This window comes from Mytilus trossulus, chromosome 6 (genome assembly GCF_036588685.1).
Source record: "Mytilus trossulus isolate FHL-02 chromosome 6, PNRI_Mtr1.1.1.hap1, whole genome shotgun sequence".
In the NCBI taxonomy this organism is placed as follows: domain Eukaryota; kingdom Metazoa; phylum Mollusca; class Bivalvia; order Mytilida; family Mytilidae; genus Mytilus; species Mytilus trossulus.
This window is the reverse complement of record NC_086378.1, coordinates 91,358,834-91,378,950: the sequence shown is the minus strand read 5'-3', so window position 1 is coordinate 91,378,950 and position 20,117 is coordinate 91,358,834. Positions and strand designations below refer to the sequence as shown.

Genomic DNA, 20,117 nt, shown 5'->3' with positions numbered 1-20,117 from the left:
GATATATGAGGAATACATGTCTATCTTTTTGTCGCATAGCAAAACTGATCAATATAGACAGGGCAACGAAATTTTGATTTCCAAAGGGAGTTCTCAAGCATGTCCCCTTTTGATGTATAAGCGTTATTTGGGTTTATCTAGTTTGGACGTTGATTCTGATCATTTTGTTTTCAGGCCCATATTTAGATCGGGTGGTACAGCTAAGTTAATTTATAAAAATAAGAAACTTAGTTATACAGCAGCAAGGCAAAATATTGTTAAAAGGTTGAAGATGGTTGCTCCTCAACTTAACTTAGGTTTACACTCATTACGTTCAGGTGGCGCTACGGCAGCAGCCAAGTCAGATGTTAATGAGAGATGTATTAAGAGGCATGGACGTTGGAAATCTGATTTAAGTAAAGACGGGTACATTGCAGATTCGTTTGATAATAGAATTTCAGTTTCTAAGAATTTAGGTTTATAGATTATATTTTTCTACCGTTTCAGCCCTTTCTTTGAGTTCTCTAGTCTTGTGGGCGATCGGCAATTATAAATTGTGTTTGATATATTTATTGTTATATATAAGTATAGTGTGTACTTATAATTTTCCGCGTTTCGAAGTATAGAGGAAAATTATTGTACTAACGGTTCTTTCAATATATGTATGGACACGTGATATTAATTGTAGTATCACGTGAATAGTCATTTTGGCGGGTTTATTTCCCTATCAGACCATTCTCTCGCCAACTTCGAACTGGTCAAGTTCAGATTTAATGTTGGTTCATTAATGTTTGATTTTTTCTTGTTTTTTGTACTATATATTATTGGTATTTTTGTTTGCTATTACACATTTTGATGGTATTTTGTTTATGTAAACTTAAGCTAACTTTCAGTATTGTCCAAGTACAGCTCTCGAGACGATCTTCCGAGCATTAGGGTTTGGACACAGGTTTCCATATCGACTAAGGTAACTTGGTTGTTGGTTTTTCCTGGCCGGCGGGTTCGTTTATGACGGAGTCAATGTTTTCATTTCGTATTGAAAGCATTGTTTATATATATGTATATAGATATTATTTGCATAAATATTATGTTTGTTATGACAGATTATAATAAAATCTAGTCTTGTGGGCGATCGGCAATTATAAATTGTGTTTGATATATTTATTGTTATATATAAGTATAGTGTGTACTATGCATTTTCTAATCCATATGATAGGTATACTGTACTTAGTATACATATGGCGTTAACTTAAACAAAATCTATTTTAGTTAAAATGGTTGAGTTCGATGGCACGTGCTAGTAATCAACCGGGTCAACAGGTAACAAAATCAATGATCCGTAACGTGAGAAAGTACATGCCTATTATATATTACAATTACTCTCATCATCATTCTTAATAGAAAGGTGCCGTAGGGCTAAACGTTAATAAAGAATTAATGAATTTGTGTATACACGTATTAGTGATGTCTGATCGTCAGCATTTAATATACATGCTTATGTTTTCAAGATTTTAAATTGAGCAAAAAAACATGAACTGTTCGGAAGTTTGTTAAGTATTCAAAAGAAACTTTTCGCTTCTCTACTTATATAGTTTACAGAGTATTCCTTTAAATTATGTCAGTTAAATAAAGTAGTGTGTATTTGTATTCTATTTATTTTGCTAATTGTATCATTATAATATTCATTTTGTATTTCACTACTATATATACTTTAAGTTGTAGTGTGATTGATTGTTGGTTGTTAAAAGTCCAGTGGCAAATATTTCATGCATTTTCAGGACCAGCTGTAAGTTGAAGACATATATGGAACTCACCGGTGTAGTTTTCACGTGTTATAATAGATAGAAGAATAATTAATTTCTAAAATATCGAAACATAAAGGAGGCAAGGCGCATGGAATACCCGCACTTATCAGTTCTTTTCTCTGTTTTGTCTTAAAAAAATAATGTTATTTTTTTTTTTATATGTTTATATAATTCACGATAACTGCGGTGTATACGTGCTGTCAGACGAAAGATAAATATGTGCCCTTTAAATGTCTTTTTTACCATGGATCGCTTGCTTTCGTCGTATTGAATGGAAGCTGCGCTCAAAGTACTAATTCTTTGGCGTATAACGACCAACCATGATGTGAACAATCTTTTAAAGATTAATTTTGAAATGTCTGACATTGTAAAGTTCGTCTACAGTAAAACTTGTAAAATGCATTTTTTTGTACAAAAAACACTTCATTTTGTTATAAAAATTTTAGTTCGAAAAAACCTTTTTTTTCATACATTTTTTGTTCGATTTAAAGCCAATGTTATCATTAACTACGTTTCAATATTATTTTACAAATATTTTATCATATTCCATCCAAAATAAGAGACTAATTTTTCATGTTTTAAAAAATTAAGGTGTTGCAATACTTTTTTCCATGTGTATATATGTTTCTGCATGGGTGATTTGTACAGTTATATAAATACAGATTTAATGTTTTTACAAAATGCATTCATTTACACGTAATGAACGAATTTGGTAATTGTCATTGTTTGTCGGGAATACACGTACTTGTAATAATTATCCATTCATTTGACTGTTTTTCCCCGAGGGCTAATCATAACCTATGCCATATGGCATGGAGAGATTAATAGAATAGTTTGAAAGGGTTTAAGCTATTATTTCGGGCGATATCTATTTGTGCCAAAAAGTAACTCATTTGCGCCACAACTTAATTGCGCCAATACTTCTTTGGCGCCACTTAATTTTCAAAACTATATGTATCATTTGCGCCAATAAAATAATCATCTAATTGCGCCAATTTTTTTTTATTTATATAAAATAACTAAATGATTGACTTCCCTCCTTCTTTATCCGGGCTCGGGATCGGCAGTTTACCGACTGGCGGAGTTAAAGTCATTTTAATAACAAAAAGTATGCTGAATTAAAACGTTCACTTGTATAAATATACACAGTTACACCTTAAAATGTCTCTGTACATCATTGAACTAAAGGCTGGTATTTGTAGTTGAGAATAGACACATATATAATGTCCTATCTTGAAGCCATGCATGTATAGTATAAAGTTGTTTGAAATATTTTGGACAAATTTTATAGATACCAGCAAAAACTTCCTCTGAAATTGTACACAGAAATTTTAAATTTTAAATTAGCTTTGCATCCTAATAAAATGATCCCGCTTTCTGGATCGTTACACAATACAAAGGCATCATCTTTGTTTGTAACAACACCAATAGCATCCACTATTCAGTGAAATTCGGCTGAAATTTAAGTTGAGCCGGTGAAGTTTTCTTCTCTCTATATACATTTACTGACGCACATATTTTAAATCATTCTTTTCTTAGTTTTCTTCTTCAATTTTGAAGAGCTCTGGATTTATTATTTTTTTAAGGTAGCTCTGACAACATACCATTTGCTTTTCTTTTGCTATAGGTAAAAAAATATTTACAGGTAAATATGGCGCAATTTCATTTAATTAATTGGTAAAAAATAAAGGTTCCGTCGTCAGCATTCACGCCGACTAATTCAGCATTTAGGTTCAGTCTGTGGTTAAAGTTTTGTTTTACATCAAAATCGTTGTCAAACATAATGGAATTTCGGGAAATTGGGACATTGGCTTCTTTATGTCCAAAACACAGTATCCAGGGGAAAATTTTGCATATATTTATTTTCATTTTTCCGTATTTTACTACTAGATGGACTTCGTTTTTCCTGAACAGTTAATTTCATGTTTTGTCTGAGGTTAAAGATTTTTGTGCAGCCATCAATAACCGGTTTGTTTAACCGTACAGTTGCAAGTTAAATGCATATATCCATGCAGGTCAAGATCATGATAATGATAAATGAATGTTGAAACTATTTTGTTCTACATGGCGCTGGACTTTCACTCGTTTGTTCAAAATGCAACAGTCAGACTGAGAGCATGTATATATCTTATAAGTGAGTGTGGCTTTTTTCCACCTATTTTCAAACTTGAAAGGAGACCTCTTTCAGCGACACGAGTCTAGAACATGTACATGTGGCAGTTGCAAGTAATAGCTATATAAATATAAAAGAGAAGATGTGGTATGATTGCGAATGAGACAACTGTCCAAAAGAAACCAAAATTACACAGACATTAACAACTATATGTCACCGTACGGCCGTCAACAATGAGCAAAACCCATACCGCATAGTCCGCTATAAAATGCATTTTAAAGATACTATAATTAGAATGAAAGGTTATAGAGTATATTAAACGTACTTACAAAATATGTCATCTTGTAGAATGTGATTTCACAAATATATTATTTTCAAATTCGCAGTCCAAGTCAACGTAAAATCAGTTACACACATTTTTCATGCTATAAATCCATTTCAACAATATCATTTCAAACACACACTAGCTTGCCTTTTCATTAATTTAAATAATACAAATTCAGCTAAATTTTGTTTATTCCCATCAACAGAGAAATCTCACACTTATCCTAGACGTTAATAATACTCATGCACTTCAATTTTATTAAACAATTTATTGATACGGATGAAAAAACTTTAAAAATACGGTTACATCAGGGTGTAAAAAAAGTGAATTTGTTTTAATTTGAATTCAAAGATAGATTAAACGGTAGCTTTAATAGTGAAATGTACTATTTTTTGAAGACTCGCCTAAATGTATGTTGCATAGATGTATTTGACCCCAACAATTTTATTAAGATCATGCTGTAAATTATATTTATAAAACCATTCATTTGTAAATACCGCATATATCTGCTCACTGTTTGAATATAGAAACTTGTCGATTTTATAATATTGAGACATATCCGAGATTTTGTATTATGTGTGATAAACAAGTAATTGAAGATGAATATCATTTTAATTTAGTATGTGAAAAGTAATGAACTTCGAAAGAAATTTATCAAACCATATTGTTGGAGGAAACCGTTGAGTCATAAACTTATAAGACGATCAATGCATTTGAACGGGGACATATAGTTGGAACTCGCCCCTTTTTTTTGTGTGATCGGTTGGGACCCCAATACAGGCTCATAGTATTTTGAAGCATTTTTGAAGTAATCAAATATAATAAACCAGAGACATATATAACTTGTAATTTATTTCTCTAAATGGACGAATGATAATTTTTATGAAAAGAAAGAAAAAGCAAGTCTATCCGAAAGGTGATTGTCTATTTGATATTTAAAAGGAAAATGTATAACTATAGTGTGTTCATTGTAAACTTAAACCATAATGCATAGAATTGTCTCTGCATGTTTATAACAGTCACAAGTCACTTCTAGAATTAAAGGTCAGCGATCGATTAAAAATTCGTGCAATTATATTTTGTCAAAATTTTCCAGAACACGTTAAATTTAATATCAGAGCCATATAATACATGTTTTATATCTTTGACTATTATGCTAGTAGACTAGTATAGTTTTCTCAGGTTATATTCTCCGTTGATATGTATCTTTCCTTTAAAGTCTTGTTTTTTTTTCTCTAACACTTTAGAATAGTATATACGGGACAACTTCCGAAAATAATCTTTCAAAATGCAAATTTAAAACTTGTATGTCAAATAATTTGACCACATGACAAAAAATTCTACAATAAACATTGGTCACGCTCGACAGATTTCGATATGAGACAGTCACACGTGCCGTTACAATAGCCAGTGTACACGCATCAGCACACACATGTATATCAAATAGGTCTGATTGGAGGAATGTTTCCGAAAACACGCCTACCTCAAACTAATACCCAATCAAACGCCTTTACCAGAAACATAAATAATACTTGGAGATTTGGTTGCGTATTATATTCTTTTATTATTTTATTATTTACTTAATCTTAATTTTTTTACTTTTTTTATTCATTTATTTATCCAAATTTTTGCTTTTTAAATTTTTGTTTTTATTAAACTTTCTCATCGTTCTAAATTATTTAAATTACCACATGGTAAACATATTAAATTATTTAATGCCCAAAAAGGCGCAAGCCAGGGCCGACCGTGCAAGGGCTGTATAGCCAGTCAAGGTCGTTAAAAACTTCCATTTGTTGGTTGCGTATTCAACATTTGAAAAAGTTTATAACACTCTTTAATTCGAGCTAAGAAGCAAAGAATATGTCCGAAATGCAAGTTTCCCAATAAATTTCAGCTATCTAGTGATGAAAATAAATTTAAAAAAAAATACAAATTAAAAGTTTTTCGAGTTATATAACTATAAGTCTTTTATCTGGCAAGAACAGCCCAATTTAGCGGACAAGCAGTCAAGTTATTCTTTTTGCTGTTACTGAATATATCAAGAAAGAAAATAAATCCCGATATTAATTTGAAACTTTGTTACTGAATACTTTTCCAAGAAAATATTCACATCTCTTGGTAACATGCATGTCGGAACAGAAAATTCTCTTGGGACGTCAGGTAGCATATATATAACGTGCATGTTGGAACAGAAAATTTGGCATACAGTACTTCAGAACGATGTTCACATTATAATACATTATACCCAACAATTGTGATGACGAATTCCTTCCTTTGTTCGAGAACAATTTTATTTAAATAGAAATCTGTGATTTTGCTTTGTCCATTACTTCGACGAACCAGAGCAGGTTAAATATCGACCTGTTTTTAATTCAAATTGCTTCTCTTCTTCTTCTTTTGGTATACAATAGTCCATCGACATCCCATGATAACATGCTCAGTGGCGGACCCAGGAATTTTCGTAAGTGATGGCCCACTGACTGACCTAAGAGAGGGACCGCTCCAGTCACGGTTCAGTGATTCCCTATATAAGCAACCAATTTTTTTCCCAAAAAGGGAGGGGGCAAATTGCATGTTTATTTATGTTTAATTGTCATTTTGCTTATTTTCTTTGGTTACATCTTCTGACATCAGACTCGGACTTTTCTTGAATTGAATGAATTTTAAATGTACGTATTGTTATGCGTTTACTTTACTACATTGGCTAGAGGTATAGGGGGAGGGTTGAGATCTCATAAACATGTTTAACCCCGCCGCATTTTTTGCGCCTGTCCCAAGTCCGAAGCCTCTGGTCTTTGTTAGTCTTGTATTATTAAATTTTAGTTTCTTGTGTACAATTTGGAAATTAGTATGGTGTTCATTATCACTGAACTTGTATATATTTGTTTAGAGGCCAGCTAAAGGACACCTCCAGGAGCGGGAATTTCTCGTTACATTGCATTGAAGACCTGTTGGTGACCTTCCGCTTCCTCTTCGATACATTCCCCATTTCCATTCTCAATTTTATTTCTTTCTTATGTTCAATGTAAAAATGTATATAATTTTAAATTGCAACTATCTATAGTTCCGTAACTTTCTATCAAGGCGTATAAAAGAATGGTCGTTAAGTGCGTATATATATATTTTTGTTAAATCAATTTTTCTTGTATGTTTCAAACTGGCCTTTACTTTTGACAACGAGTACTTACATTTCCCCAAATTTACCATTGGAAAAAATGTGTAAGCAAATTTTTATTTTATCAAATCTCTTTTTTGGAATTATTTAAATTTTTATGAATAATATTCTTTACACCAGAAATGTTATTTATAAACAGTAATGACTAGTGTATCACTATCGGACACGCAGGACAGAGATGTATATTATCAAATGATTACCTATGCACCTGAAAGTTTAAAATGGAAAGATTCAAGTTTTCGGTCGTGTACACTGACAGAAGTGAAATGATGCATGAACTTGCAAGTCCGACAGGAAATCGCTTGAATACCTGGAGGTGTCACCTGCCAATACATCTGGGAGTAATACCTTTAGCCATGCTGGTGATCAGACAGGTGAAGGTCTGCGGTGCATTACGTTTGCGCGCATTACCATTACATTTGCGCGCAAAAATCATTACGTTTGCGCGCAGCTTTCCATTACATTTGCGCGCATTTTTTTGGCAGGTAAACTCAGGTAAAATACAGGTAATAATTCTTATTCATCTATTAATTTGTTCAATTATTTATAAGTATCAGTACCCCTTCCGTTAGTCTTAATATGTTGTCTCTATGAAACATTCCCCCTTTCCATTCTTAATGTTATCATAAGGCACATATTTTGAAAGTATTCAATCAGTAATTTTCTAGGGAAAAAAACAGGTTATAAAATAATGCTTATTTATCTATTAATTTGTTCAATTATTTTACAGGTATCAGTACCCCTTCCCTTAGTATAAGTTTCAGAAGGCAGGGGAAAAAGAGATAAAACCGCAGATCTTTTTCGATTTTCAAACACATTTCAATAAATGTATGCACAATTTTAAGAAAATCCGTGACATAGCCCATTCATATATTGTAACTTGACCTTAAACACGGTCGCGAAACACTTGACTTGCTTGTGATCAGTTTCACGGAAAAATGGCGCCTGTCTGAATAAACAAGTTCGCTTGGAGGCTAATTTTGAACGTAAGTATTTGCATATCATCGTATTCATACTATAGGACCCCCTCATCATATGCAGCGCTTTGTTCCGAATATTTTGATGCCCATTAAGTTATATTTCACTGTTGGTTTCATAGAGAACATTCACAGAATATTTCAGATCTGCCGAAGATTGATCAGGATTGTGTACACGATATGTCCGTAAAATCACTATAAATTCATATATGTATCTTATTTACGCCAATCGTGTACAGAAACTTGCCCACATTTACTCATTCATTCATACAAACTAGCGTCAGTGTATATTTTTGACATTTTTGTCAGCTGAACGCAATAATATTTTTTTTTCAAAAAATGATCAGTATCCACGGTATGAACATTATATGATCAGTTCCACGGTATGAATCTGAATCGATATAATAATTATATATAAGATCCCATAAACGGTTTTTATGGACAGGAAATACATGCAGAAAATGATTTATAATTTTATGCAAAAGTAGTACTGCCTGACACATAAATAATATACTTTCTATCAGACTTTTACAATATATGTTCTACCCTATTTGGAAACTGCATGTCCTTTTTTTCGACACAGTTAAATTCTAATTCAGTTATTTAATTATTCTCCCTCTTCAAATCCCATCAGATCGACGTCACCTGAACCTTTTGAAAGTCCTTGTTTCAGTTTTTTACCATCGTAAGTTAAACATGATGATTTCTTTACCAAATTCTTTCCTAAAACTGATATTATGTCTTCGAAAATACCCGGCTCACGTTCTCCATAATTTTATATGGATCGTAGTAATGCAAAATGTTCTCGTCAGGTAAGGCAAAATTTATTTCAGATTGTTCAGGAATATAAGTAGATAAGCCGTGTTTTACTTTATCACCTTGGTTCTTTTATCCACTCATGAAGTGTATAAATCTGCCACCAAACAGTCGCCACCCTAATTTCTAGGAAAAGTTTAGTTTGTTCTGAATAACGCATATTGACAGTTGTTTTACAGTTGTACCATTTGACAACGTCACACCACAAAAGGAATGACGTGTTTGAAAGGGAGAATTTTTTCTCGACAACTAATTTGAAAAACTGAACTCACACGTCTGCTCCTACATCAGATTCAGACATTTCCTCCATTACATATGGGGCAATATTGATGAGTTCGTTAGTTAGTTTGTCAAAATTTTCCTTCTCTGTTGAAGTGGATGCATCGCTAGTTACACATTTATGACTATCACCAAGGTGAGTATCTAAGGAAGTAGTATCCGGTTGCATTGACATATGTGTGTACAATAGCAAGGTGCCGACATTCATTTCAAAGTCGGAATTTTCTATATTTTGTATCAAAGGTATATCACTGTTAAAAACATGCCATTCATTATATTTTTGTTGTTGTAATTTTGCTGGACTGTGTTGACTGTACAGTGCACGTTTTGTCTTCCCTTTTTTAGGTGAAGGAGAGTATGTTATTTTAAACGGACTTTTTGTTGGGCTGAAAAGTGTGCGCTGTGAGTGCCCTTTTACCTTCCCACGTTTTAAAGGAGGAGAATACTTTACTGTGTATGGCGATTTTGAAAATACCCTCTTTATTCCTGTCTGTAAGGTCGGGATTGCCTTATTTGACGAACTCTTTTGCTGCCTGACAGTAGAGTTTTTTTCGATATTTAAGCAGTTGCAGGGAAAGCCTGTTTTTTTTCCCGCATGACGGGACCTATTATAAGATAAAAATAACTGAATTATAATTTAACTGTGTCGAAAAAAAGGACATGTAGTTTCCAAATAGGGTAGAAAATATATTGTAAAAGTCTGATAGAAAGTATATTATTTATGTGTCAGGCAGTACTACTTTTGCATAAAATTATAAATTATTTTCTGCATGTATTTCCTGTCCATAAAAACCGTTTATGGGATCTTATATATAATTATTATATCGATTCAGATTCATACCGTGGAACTGATCATAAAATGTTCATACCGTGGATACTGATCATTTTTTGAAAAAAAAATATTATTGCGTTCAGCTGACAAAAATGTCAAAAATATACACTGACGCTAGTTTGTATGAATGAATGAGTAAATGTGGGCAAGTTTCTGTACACGATTGGCGTAAATAAGATACATATATGGATTTATAGTGATTTTACGGCCATATCGTGTACACAATCCTGATCAATCTTCGGCAGATCTGAAATATTCTGTGAATGTTCTCTATGAAACCAACAGTGAAATATAACTTAATGGGCATCAAAATATTCGGAACAAAACGCTGCATATGATGAGGGGGGTGCTATAGTATGAATACGATGATATGCAAATACTTACGTTCAAAATTTGCCTCCAAGCGAACTTGTTTATTCAGACAGGCGCCATTTTTCCGTGAAACTGATCACAAGCAAGTCACGTGTTTCGCGACCGTGTTAAAGCTATAACGGAGTTTTTACTTGCTTTTATAATTCAATATGAACAGTATATAATTTGACTTTTAAAAATAAAATTATTTTTAAAATTAATAGTTGATTAATATGAAAATACCAAAAAAATAGGTATTTACAACTTAATATAATTTTTATTTTTACTTTTACCCGAGATTACCTGTAAAATAAATGCGCGCAAATGTAATCAAAAGCTGCGCGCAAACGTAAAATATTTTAATCCCCAAATGAGCGCAAACGTAGTGCGCCCAAGGTCTGAATTTATTTAAATAAGTTTATTACATAAAAGAATTATGGACAAATTAGATTTTTGAAAACAATTTTCACGGAACGTCAGGGTAATACTTGTACAAGACATTAGTTATTTTTATTTACTTTACATTAAAGTAAATAAACCCAAGTCAGGAGCCTGTTATTAAGTGGTTGTCGTTTGTTTTTGTGTTACATCAAGGATTTGTATAGTGAGACACTATACAAATCCTTGGTTACATATTTGTTTTTGTTCATTTATTTTCATAAATAAGGCCGTCAGTTTTCTCGTTTGAATCGTTTTACTTTTTCTTATAGTTATCAGGGCCTTTTATAGCTGACTAGGCAGTATGGGCTTTGCTCATTGTTGAAAGCTGTACGGTGACCTATAATTGTTAATGTTTGTGTCATTTTGGTCTTTTGTGGAGAGTTGTCTCATTGGCAATCATACCACATCTTCTTTTTTTATATTTAAATAGTCTTCCCTTAATTTTTTGTCTGTAGTGTTTTTGTTGATTGCTGTTTATCACATATTTGTTTGTTTGTAGCTCATGTATACTAGTATAAATCAAGTTGTCATCACTGTTGGGTTCTCGTCTGAATTTTTTACATTAACTCTGTTAGAAGCCTAGCTCTTTCCAAGCAGAGCCATTTATAGGGTGCTCATCATGAAGTTTAAGTTTTTGGTCTTTGCTGAAGGGTGTGCAGTGACCTATTATATAGTGACTAAAAAGAAAATCACTTGGTCTACATGGTTTATAGTTTAAGTAATGCAAGTCGTCTCATCAAAATTCATACCCAGTGGTGGATCCAGGGGGTTGGAACCCCCCTTTTTTGGACGATCATGGAATGGGGACATATAGTTGGAACCCCCCCCCTTTTGTCTTGGGTTGGGAACCCCCCTTTTTTAAATGGCTGGATTCACCCCTGATACCATATCTCCTTAGGCAAAACAAAAATTATGTTTGTTTCCAACATGTTCAATGTAGCTTACAGCTTCTGAGAAACAATTCAAACATTGATGACCTTCTGCTGTTGTCTGCTCTGTAGTCAGGTTGTTGTCTTATTGGCACATTCCCCATTTCCAGTCTCTAATTTCATTACGAAGTATCTGAGAAACTAACCTAACCATGTTAACATTGTATTAAACTGAAATAACCTAAATCACTTAGATTATCCATGAAATAAAATAAAGGTCAGGTCAACCTAACCTGATAGACAAGTAGACCTTGCAAGGTACTCATATACAATAAAATGTATCCAATTACATGTAATAAAATGTAACAGTATATTTTACACTCATTCCCTGAACCAGCTCTTTTAGCTTTTATAAATTTAAAGCTCTATTAAAAATAGCTTACATCATCACCCCAAGACTGTAATACATATTTCTTGCATATATACAACCAACTTTCATGACTTTCATGTAAGGCGAGACAAAATAAATTGATACTTTGAAGTACATGTATTGTTTAATATGTTCGACTACTACATGTACTAGTATAAAATGCCAGTTTCAGAATGAACAGTAATTTAGAAGATTGTCACCATACATGTAGATTCATTCAGACTATTTGAACTACAAATGAATACAGCAAGCTGTCATTTGACTCTAAGTGCAACCAACAACCGTGCCAGGGCTGTAAAGCTTGTCTAGGTTGGTGAAACTTCCATAATCATGCATATATGACACTAACCAATTGTGACGGACCGTGACAGACCCTCACGAAAGGTCAAAAAGGTTTAACACTCCCAGCTGGTGGTACATGAAGCCAACAGTAGCAACGCCAGCACAGAAATTCTTATTATATCCAAATTCTTATTTTAAATGTATAATTATCCAAGGTGAATTCAGATATATATGATCATGATGATGCACTTGTAGTATTGACAATGATCATGATGATTGTAAGATAATCACTGAAACTATGAATTTTCATTATTCCAATTTCCTACTTTTTTTCCTATGAATTTCAAGTTTGCTATTTGTTCAATTCACAATTTCCTTTTTGTCCAATCAGAACATCCCATCAACATCATGGCATAATGCTGTTAGCTTTATCAACGTTATTTCCAATTGCAATAAGTAACTCAAAATTATGAATGAATCCACCGTTTCGCAATTTACAGCTACAGAGGTGAGGTACCGTATGAGAGTAATTTAGTGACACTATATATTTCCTATGTATATATGATATATATGCCCCTTCATAATCTTGCTGGGAATCATGCTCAAACCAATGTGATATCTTATCTACAAAAAAAATTTACATTAAGAATTAAGTATTTATAACTTGTATTACATGCGACTTCTATAACATGTATAAAATTAAATAAGTCAATAGCATTAATACTATTTTATATACTACTGTCAATTCAGAAATTAATGTGAGGTTTTTATTATTGCGAAAAATGCGACTGAGTTGTAAACGCAATAACTTAAACGCACATTTTATGATATTTTATATGAATTAAACAGGATTTTTCACAAAATCGTAAAAACTAAAATCGCATTTAAGTCTAAAATGAAAAATTCGCAATAATTTGCAAGCAATAATTTCTGAATTTACAGTAACTACATGTATTTGATTTGTGATATTTGTAGTAATAATAATTCAACAAATTCTTTTAATAATACTTTTTTATTTCAAAATAGAATTTGTAGAATATTACTACATACATGACAAAGCAATGGTATGCATAGATTATAACATGTTATATTTAAGTTCTACAAAATTTAGAGCAAAACAAATCATTGATAACAATTCAGGGGAGAGTCCAGCCATTTTGAAAACCAGGACAAAAGGGGGTTCCAATTACATGTCCCAATTCAAATGCATTGATCCTCAAAAAGAGAAAGGGTTCCAACCCCTGGAACCCCCCTCTGGATCCGCGCCTGCAATTTAATGAAACATGCCTGGAAAATTATCTTAAATTTCTTATCACAAAAGTGTAAAAAATTGTCGTTAAGGACGCAATGCTGTCACATCATTTGGAATCAGGGCACAATATCAATATACTCTTTTTTTTGCCCCCGGCAATTTAGAGGTTATTGCATATGCAAACCCAAGCCTTGAAGGTATTCATAACAAATATGTGATAAATTATAATTATTGTACATCACCCACCAGTGGCTATATAAATAGGTGCATCATCATTGTAACATACATGTGAAGATTGGTTGGTTATGAGTTATAAAAAATCCAGTGACAGATATTTCATGCAAATTTTAGGATGTGACAGTTATCAATACATTATTAAACATACAATAAATATGAATATGTAGGGTTACTCTAGTCCAAATAATTATGACGTTTGGCAAGGCTATTTAAATTTTTTTCTGGGACGCCTTCCTACAACGTCCTAGGAAGGCGTCTCAGAAAAATAATAAAATAGCCTTGCCAGACGTCATAATTATTTGGACTAGGGTTACTCCATCAGGGGGTTAGGTCTGGTAATAGGCCCCCCTCCCCCAACCAAACCATTGTGAATACACACAGTGGTTTAGGCAATAAACAGGTGTGTATCCAGCCCTTTTTAAAAGGGAGGATTTAAACCATAGTTTATATGTACCTTTTTCAAATCATGCATTGATCTTCCAAAAAGGGGGGGGGTCCAATCACAGGAATAATTTTTTTTTTTACAAGCCCAAATTCTTACTTTGCCTTTGAACAAGTTACTGTACAAGAATGTGGTGTATTAGATAGTCAATTCATACCTGTATGCACAAATGTAACAAATGTAAACATCTTTCCTTCAAACTCTTGGCCGGATCAATGATTATTCTCATGTCTGATAGGCATGTTTTAAAATATTATTCATTTCTACTCACCAATTGTAATTTCCAGCTCAGCTTATATTGTGCTGTAGTGTCCATCTACCATCATGGCATGTCAACGAATTTGTGTAAAATAAATTTGCCATTTGAAGATGCCGACATGTGACAAGTAAAGAGGGTACGGTAACGTTAAATCGTTTACGGGCTTATTTTCCGTTTTTAATCAAACTTGTCAGATTTGATTAATTATCGTCAGAAAATGTCCCTAATGGATAGTAATTCAAATTAAACCAGCTTTATTATGCTGTATTCATGTAATATATATAACCTGGTCTTCAAATGTACTTCAGGTACGCTGGCCTTTTTCTGCTATAATATTCAAACTTTATCTTTTAACAAAGTCTTCTGGTGTGTAATATTTTTTTTATAAAAGGCTCTCGAATTATAGACTAAGTGAAAAATAAAGATGGAAAGTCAAACGCATGAGTCTGGCAAAAATGAACGGACAATGGCATGACAGTAAACGGAAAACGAGAAAAGACATAGATTCTAGTTATATATATATATTTTTCCCTGCCTCACTCAAATGCAATTTATATAGCCAACATTAAAAGTTAAATGAATGCATTCATTTACAATATTAAAAAGTGTTACATCTTAAATTTAATTAAACATAATTATTAAGATCACGCGTTTTCAAGTGTTCACGCACAGGCACTTGTCTCAGAAAAAAAAATTCCTATATACCTTATCATAATAAGGTATATAGGAAATTTTTTGGCACTTGTCTCAGAAAAAAAAAAATCCTATATACCTTATTATAATAAGGTATATAGGAAATTTATTTTCTGAGACAAGTGCCTGTGTGTTCACGGCCGACATCCGTAATTATTTAATACGGGTGTAAAAATGATCTATTGCGTCAACATTACAAATTTTTCACCACCCACGACAGTCTGTAATTGCAAAAACATGTATTGTAATCACTTGTAAACCTTTAATATAAAGGTTCAGGTGCTTACATTCAATAAATAAATGTTATTTCGGCAATCTGTTGAATTTTTTGTAGTCATTTCGCGGCGGTTTGTTCAGCAGTATGACTTTGAGCTATTTTTTAAAATATATACAAAACATGTTAAATAGGATGTAGTAAGAATTCAAATTGAATATTTTTTTTATTTAATTAACATGATTAAAGGGACGTGGTAGACTTTCAGTTAACATAAACCGTCTTCTTTCTAACTTTTATTTTATTTTTAAAAGGGGAGCAACCCCTGATAAACAATGGGAAAGTTTCACTCGTTTTGTGTCCAAATGATTAAAATCTGAACACGACTGGACACGGTCTGACAACATCTTGACGTAACTTTGTATCCATGGTCTGTTTTGGTCTGACACGGTCTTAACGGGTCTAAACAACCCGCTAGATGATTCAGTCTTTTCCGTCTTGATACGCCTTAACGAACTGATTTACCTGATGAGGCTATCGATCTGAACGGCGACTAAACGATCTGAAATATCTGGACGAATTTCTCTAGCGGTAAATCCAGTCAATCAAGATGTGATCAGACCAAAATGGCCGTTTCAGACTGAAATCGGGCTTCTAGTGTATCATGACAGGACGAATGTATTCTAATGTTAGATACTGTTTAGAGCAGGTGAACATACCCTGTCAGAGCGAATGAATTATAATGTAAGATACTGTTTAGAGCACGTGAAAACACCCTATTTAGGTGAATGTATTCTTATGTAAGATACTGTTCAGAGCAGGAGAAAATACCCTGCCAGGACGAATGTATTCTAATGTAAGGTACTGTTTAGAGCAGGTGATAGTACCGTGTTATGGCGAATGTATTCTTTTGTAAGATAACTGTTTAGTGCAGGTGAAAATACCCTGCCAGGGCGAATGTGTTTTAATGTTAAATACTGTATAGAGCAGGTAAAAATACCCTGTAAGGGCGAATGTATTTTAATGTAAAATACTGTTTAGAGCAGGTGAAAATATTCTGTTAGGGCGAATGTATTCTAATGTACGATACTGTTTAAAGCAGGTGAAAATAACCTGTCAGGGCGAGTGTATTCTAATGTAAGGTACTATTTATAGCAGGTAAAAATGCCTTGTCAGGGCGAATGTATTCTAATGTAAGATACTGTTTAGAGCACGTGAAAATATCCTGTAAGGACGAATGTATTCTAATGTAAGATACTGTTTAGAGCAGGTGTTAATACCCTGTCAGGGCGAATGTATTATAATGTAAGATATTGTTTAGAGCAGGTGATAATACCCTGTCAGGGCGAATGTATTCTAATGTAAGATACTGTTTAAAGCAGGAGAAATTACCAAGTAACATAATTTTCATTTTTCTGTCTGTTATGAACTTTGGTTTAATCGCTATTTATTCGTTCCTCATTTGCTTTATATACTTTTTATTGTCTTTTTCATATATTATTGCTGATGTTAGCTCAGGATTTGTCGATGTGACACAGCCTTATTAGCGCTTACATATTAGTTACAGATCAGGACTGATACCCTGTTCTTCATCGCTACTCATTTGGTTTTGATTTGTATTTCATACTTTGCTTCTTTTTAATGGTTACGTCTTTTTACTTTATAAATGTGTGATCGTAGTCTTAGGTTATATGAGTTTGAGCGTATAAAACAGTTAAAGCAGTTACTTGTTCATTCTTTATAGTTTTTTTTAAACTTTGTCCTTTTTTGAAATTGTCTTTTTTTTTCTTGTAGATGAAAATATTCAGATATATTGTATCTATTCGTTTTACGCGCTCGACTGATTTCTTATTCACTTTTTATAAATTGTTTTTTTTATTATCATGTCTCATGTGTTGGATTTTAGTTATCTTGGTCTGTTATTTTTATTCATTCCTTATTTATTTCATACACATTACCGGTTTTATTTTTTATTTTTTTTTTGCATTTCATTTGCCTCTTTTAAATGATTTTCGTCTTTTAGTTTTCTTGTTTTTGGTGTTCGTTGTTGATTCGTTGGAGTATAATAAACCTGTTGGCACATATTTCAATGTCCTCGCGCTTGATTTATACTCTGCTACTTATTTGTTACCTTTTTGTTTTTAATGTGCTCTTCACAAAGTGACTGTTTTAAAGGTATATGATATGACATGCCAAAAATAAGCTGAAATGAATTTAGACGACCTGCTTTTGTACAAATAACTTACATTGCTATGAAGTAAATGTTCAAAACCACACCAGAGTGATTTAGACTATGAACCTTGATTGTTCAAGCTTTGGAAGATAAATGCAGCCTGCGGTACTCAGTTAATTGTTTGGTGGTGCCCGCGGTACTCTGTTAATTGTTTGGTGGTGTCCGCGGTACTCAGTTAATTGTTTGGTGGTGCTCACGGTACTCAGTTAATTGTTTGGTGGTGCCCGCGGTACTCAGTTAATTCTTTGGTGGTGCTCGCGGTACTCAGTTAATTGTTTGGTGGTGCCCGCGGTACTCAGTTAATTGTTTGATGGTGCTCGCGGTACTCAGTTAATTGTTTGGTGGTGCTTGCGGTACTCAGTTAATTGTATGGTGGTTCCCGCGGTACTCAGTTAATTGTTTGATGGTGCTCGCGGTACTCAGTTAATTGTTTGGTGGTGCTCGCGGTACTCAGTTAATTGTTTGGTGGTGCCCGCGGTACTCAGTTAATTGTTTGATGGTGCTCGCGGTACTCAGTTTATTGTTTGGTGGTGCCCGCGGTACTCAGTTAATTGTTTGATGGTGCTCGCGGTACTCAGTTAATTGTTTGGTGGTGCTCGCGGTACTCAGTTGATTGTTTGATGGTGCCCGCGGTACTCTGTTAATTGTTTGGTGGTGCTCGCGGTACTCAGTTAATTGTTTGGTGGTGCCCGCGGTACTCAGTTAATTGTTTGGTGGTGATAGGAACCAGTATAGGACTGAATATCTTAGTATTGTCGACCGAACCACTTTGTATAATGGACAGATGGACCATAGACACCATTATAGGACTGAATATCTTATCATTGTCGACCGAACCACTTTGTATAATGGACAGATGGACCATAGACACCATTATAGGACTGAATATCTTAGCATTGTCGACCGAACCACTTTGTATAATGGACAGATGGACCATAGACACCATTATAGGACTGGATATCTTAGCATTGTCGACCGAACCACTTTGTATAATGGACAGATGGACCATAGACACCAGTTGACCACCATTATAGGACTGAATATCTTAGCATTGTCGACCGAACCACTTTGTATAATGGACAGATGGACCATAGACACCAGTTGACCACCATTATAGGACTGAATATCTTAGCATTGTCGACCGAACCACTTTGTATAATGGACAGATGGACCATAGACACCAGTTGACCACCATTATAGGACTGAATATCTTAGCATTGTCGACCGAACCACTTTGTATAATGGACAGATGGACCATAGACACCAGTTGACCACAACAGAGTAATTCAAACAATGAACCTTGCTTGTTGGGCGTATTGGAAGATAGTTACATCCAGTGTTGTTTAATGTGTTTTCGTTGTTGTGCTTATAAAGATATATATGAGGGAAGATGGTAATCTCCAACTTGCAGACCTGACAACCAAGTCTGGTGTACCATTGGATTGTGTTTATCAGATAAGATTCCAACCAATCGGTGTGTTATAATGTGTTTGAATTTTAATGAGTGATTAAGAAAAAAAAGAAGATTTAAAAGAAATGTGCAATGTGTTAATTGTACTTACGTTTAGTAGGTATAGGGTATTGAACACATTCAACATGACCACAACATTGACCGTTTGGTATAACAACACTACATATCCAAGGCAGATGGTCATACACAGGACAACTAAAAATATAAGTAATCATGTTTACTTTTCTGGAAATATGTGCAAAAAATAGCAATATTATTGAGATTATATTGAAGGAAATATGTTTTTGGCCAAAAGGAAAACACCCCAAAAGTTTACATGTACTGAAATTTAGTAACTGATTTAGCCTATTTCTCAAATCCGATGACGACCCTATGAATGTTCAACTGAATCATGTCTTTTTTAATTGTATACTCGAAGCGAAATTGAAAGCCGGTTGGTTTCAATGCTTCATGGCGACACTGTAACAATATCTTAGTATGCACTTAACGGTGGACTATTCTGTCTTTGTAAGTTTCACTATAAAGGTAAGCTATACATAGAATCAAAGTTAAACAAACAGGTCGATGTGAACTACTCTGTCTTTGTTAGTTTCACTATAAAGGTAAGCTATGCACAGAATCAAAGTTAAACAAACAGGTCAA

The 20,117-nt window shown here is 33.6% G+C and overlaps 1 protein-coding gene and 1 long non-coding RNA gene across 2 annotated transcripts in view; both read right to left on the bottom strand.

Moving 5' to 3' along the window:
- Positions 1 to 20,117, bottom strand: part of LOC134723876 (uncharacterized) — a 39,980-nt gene that overhangs the window by 6,049 nt on the left and 13,814 nt on the right. The window contains exon 5 of the mRNA XM_063587415.1: positions 19,567 to 19,670. Within this exon, the coding sequence (XP_063443485.1) occupies positions 19,567 to 19,670 (104 nt within the window). The remainder of the gene's footprint in view (positions 1 to 19,566; positions 19,671 to 20,117) is intronic.
- Positions 12,498 to 15,166, bottom strand: LOC134722224 (uncharacterized). Its single transcript, XR_010107976.1, has 2 exons — positions 14,877 to 15,166; positions 12,498 to 13,298 (listed from the first exon to the last, which is right to left on the bottom strand). It is a non-coding gene; the product is annotated as an uncharacterized LOC134722224 (long non-coding RNA).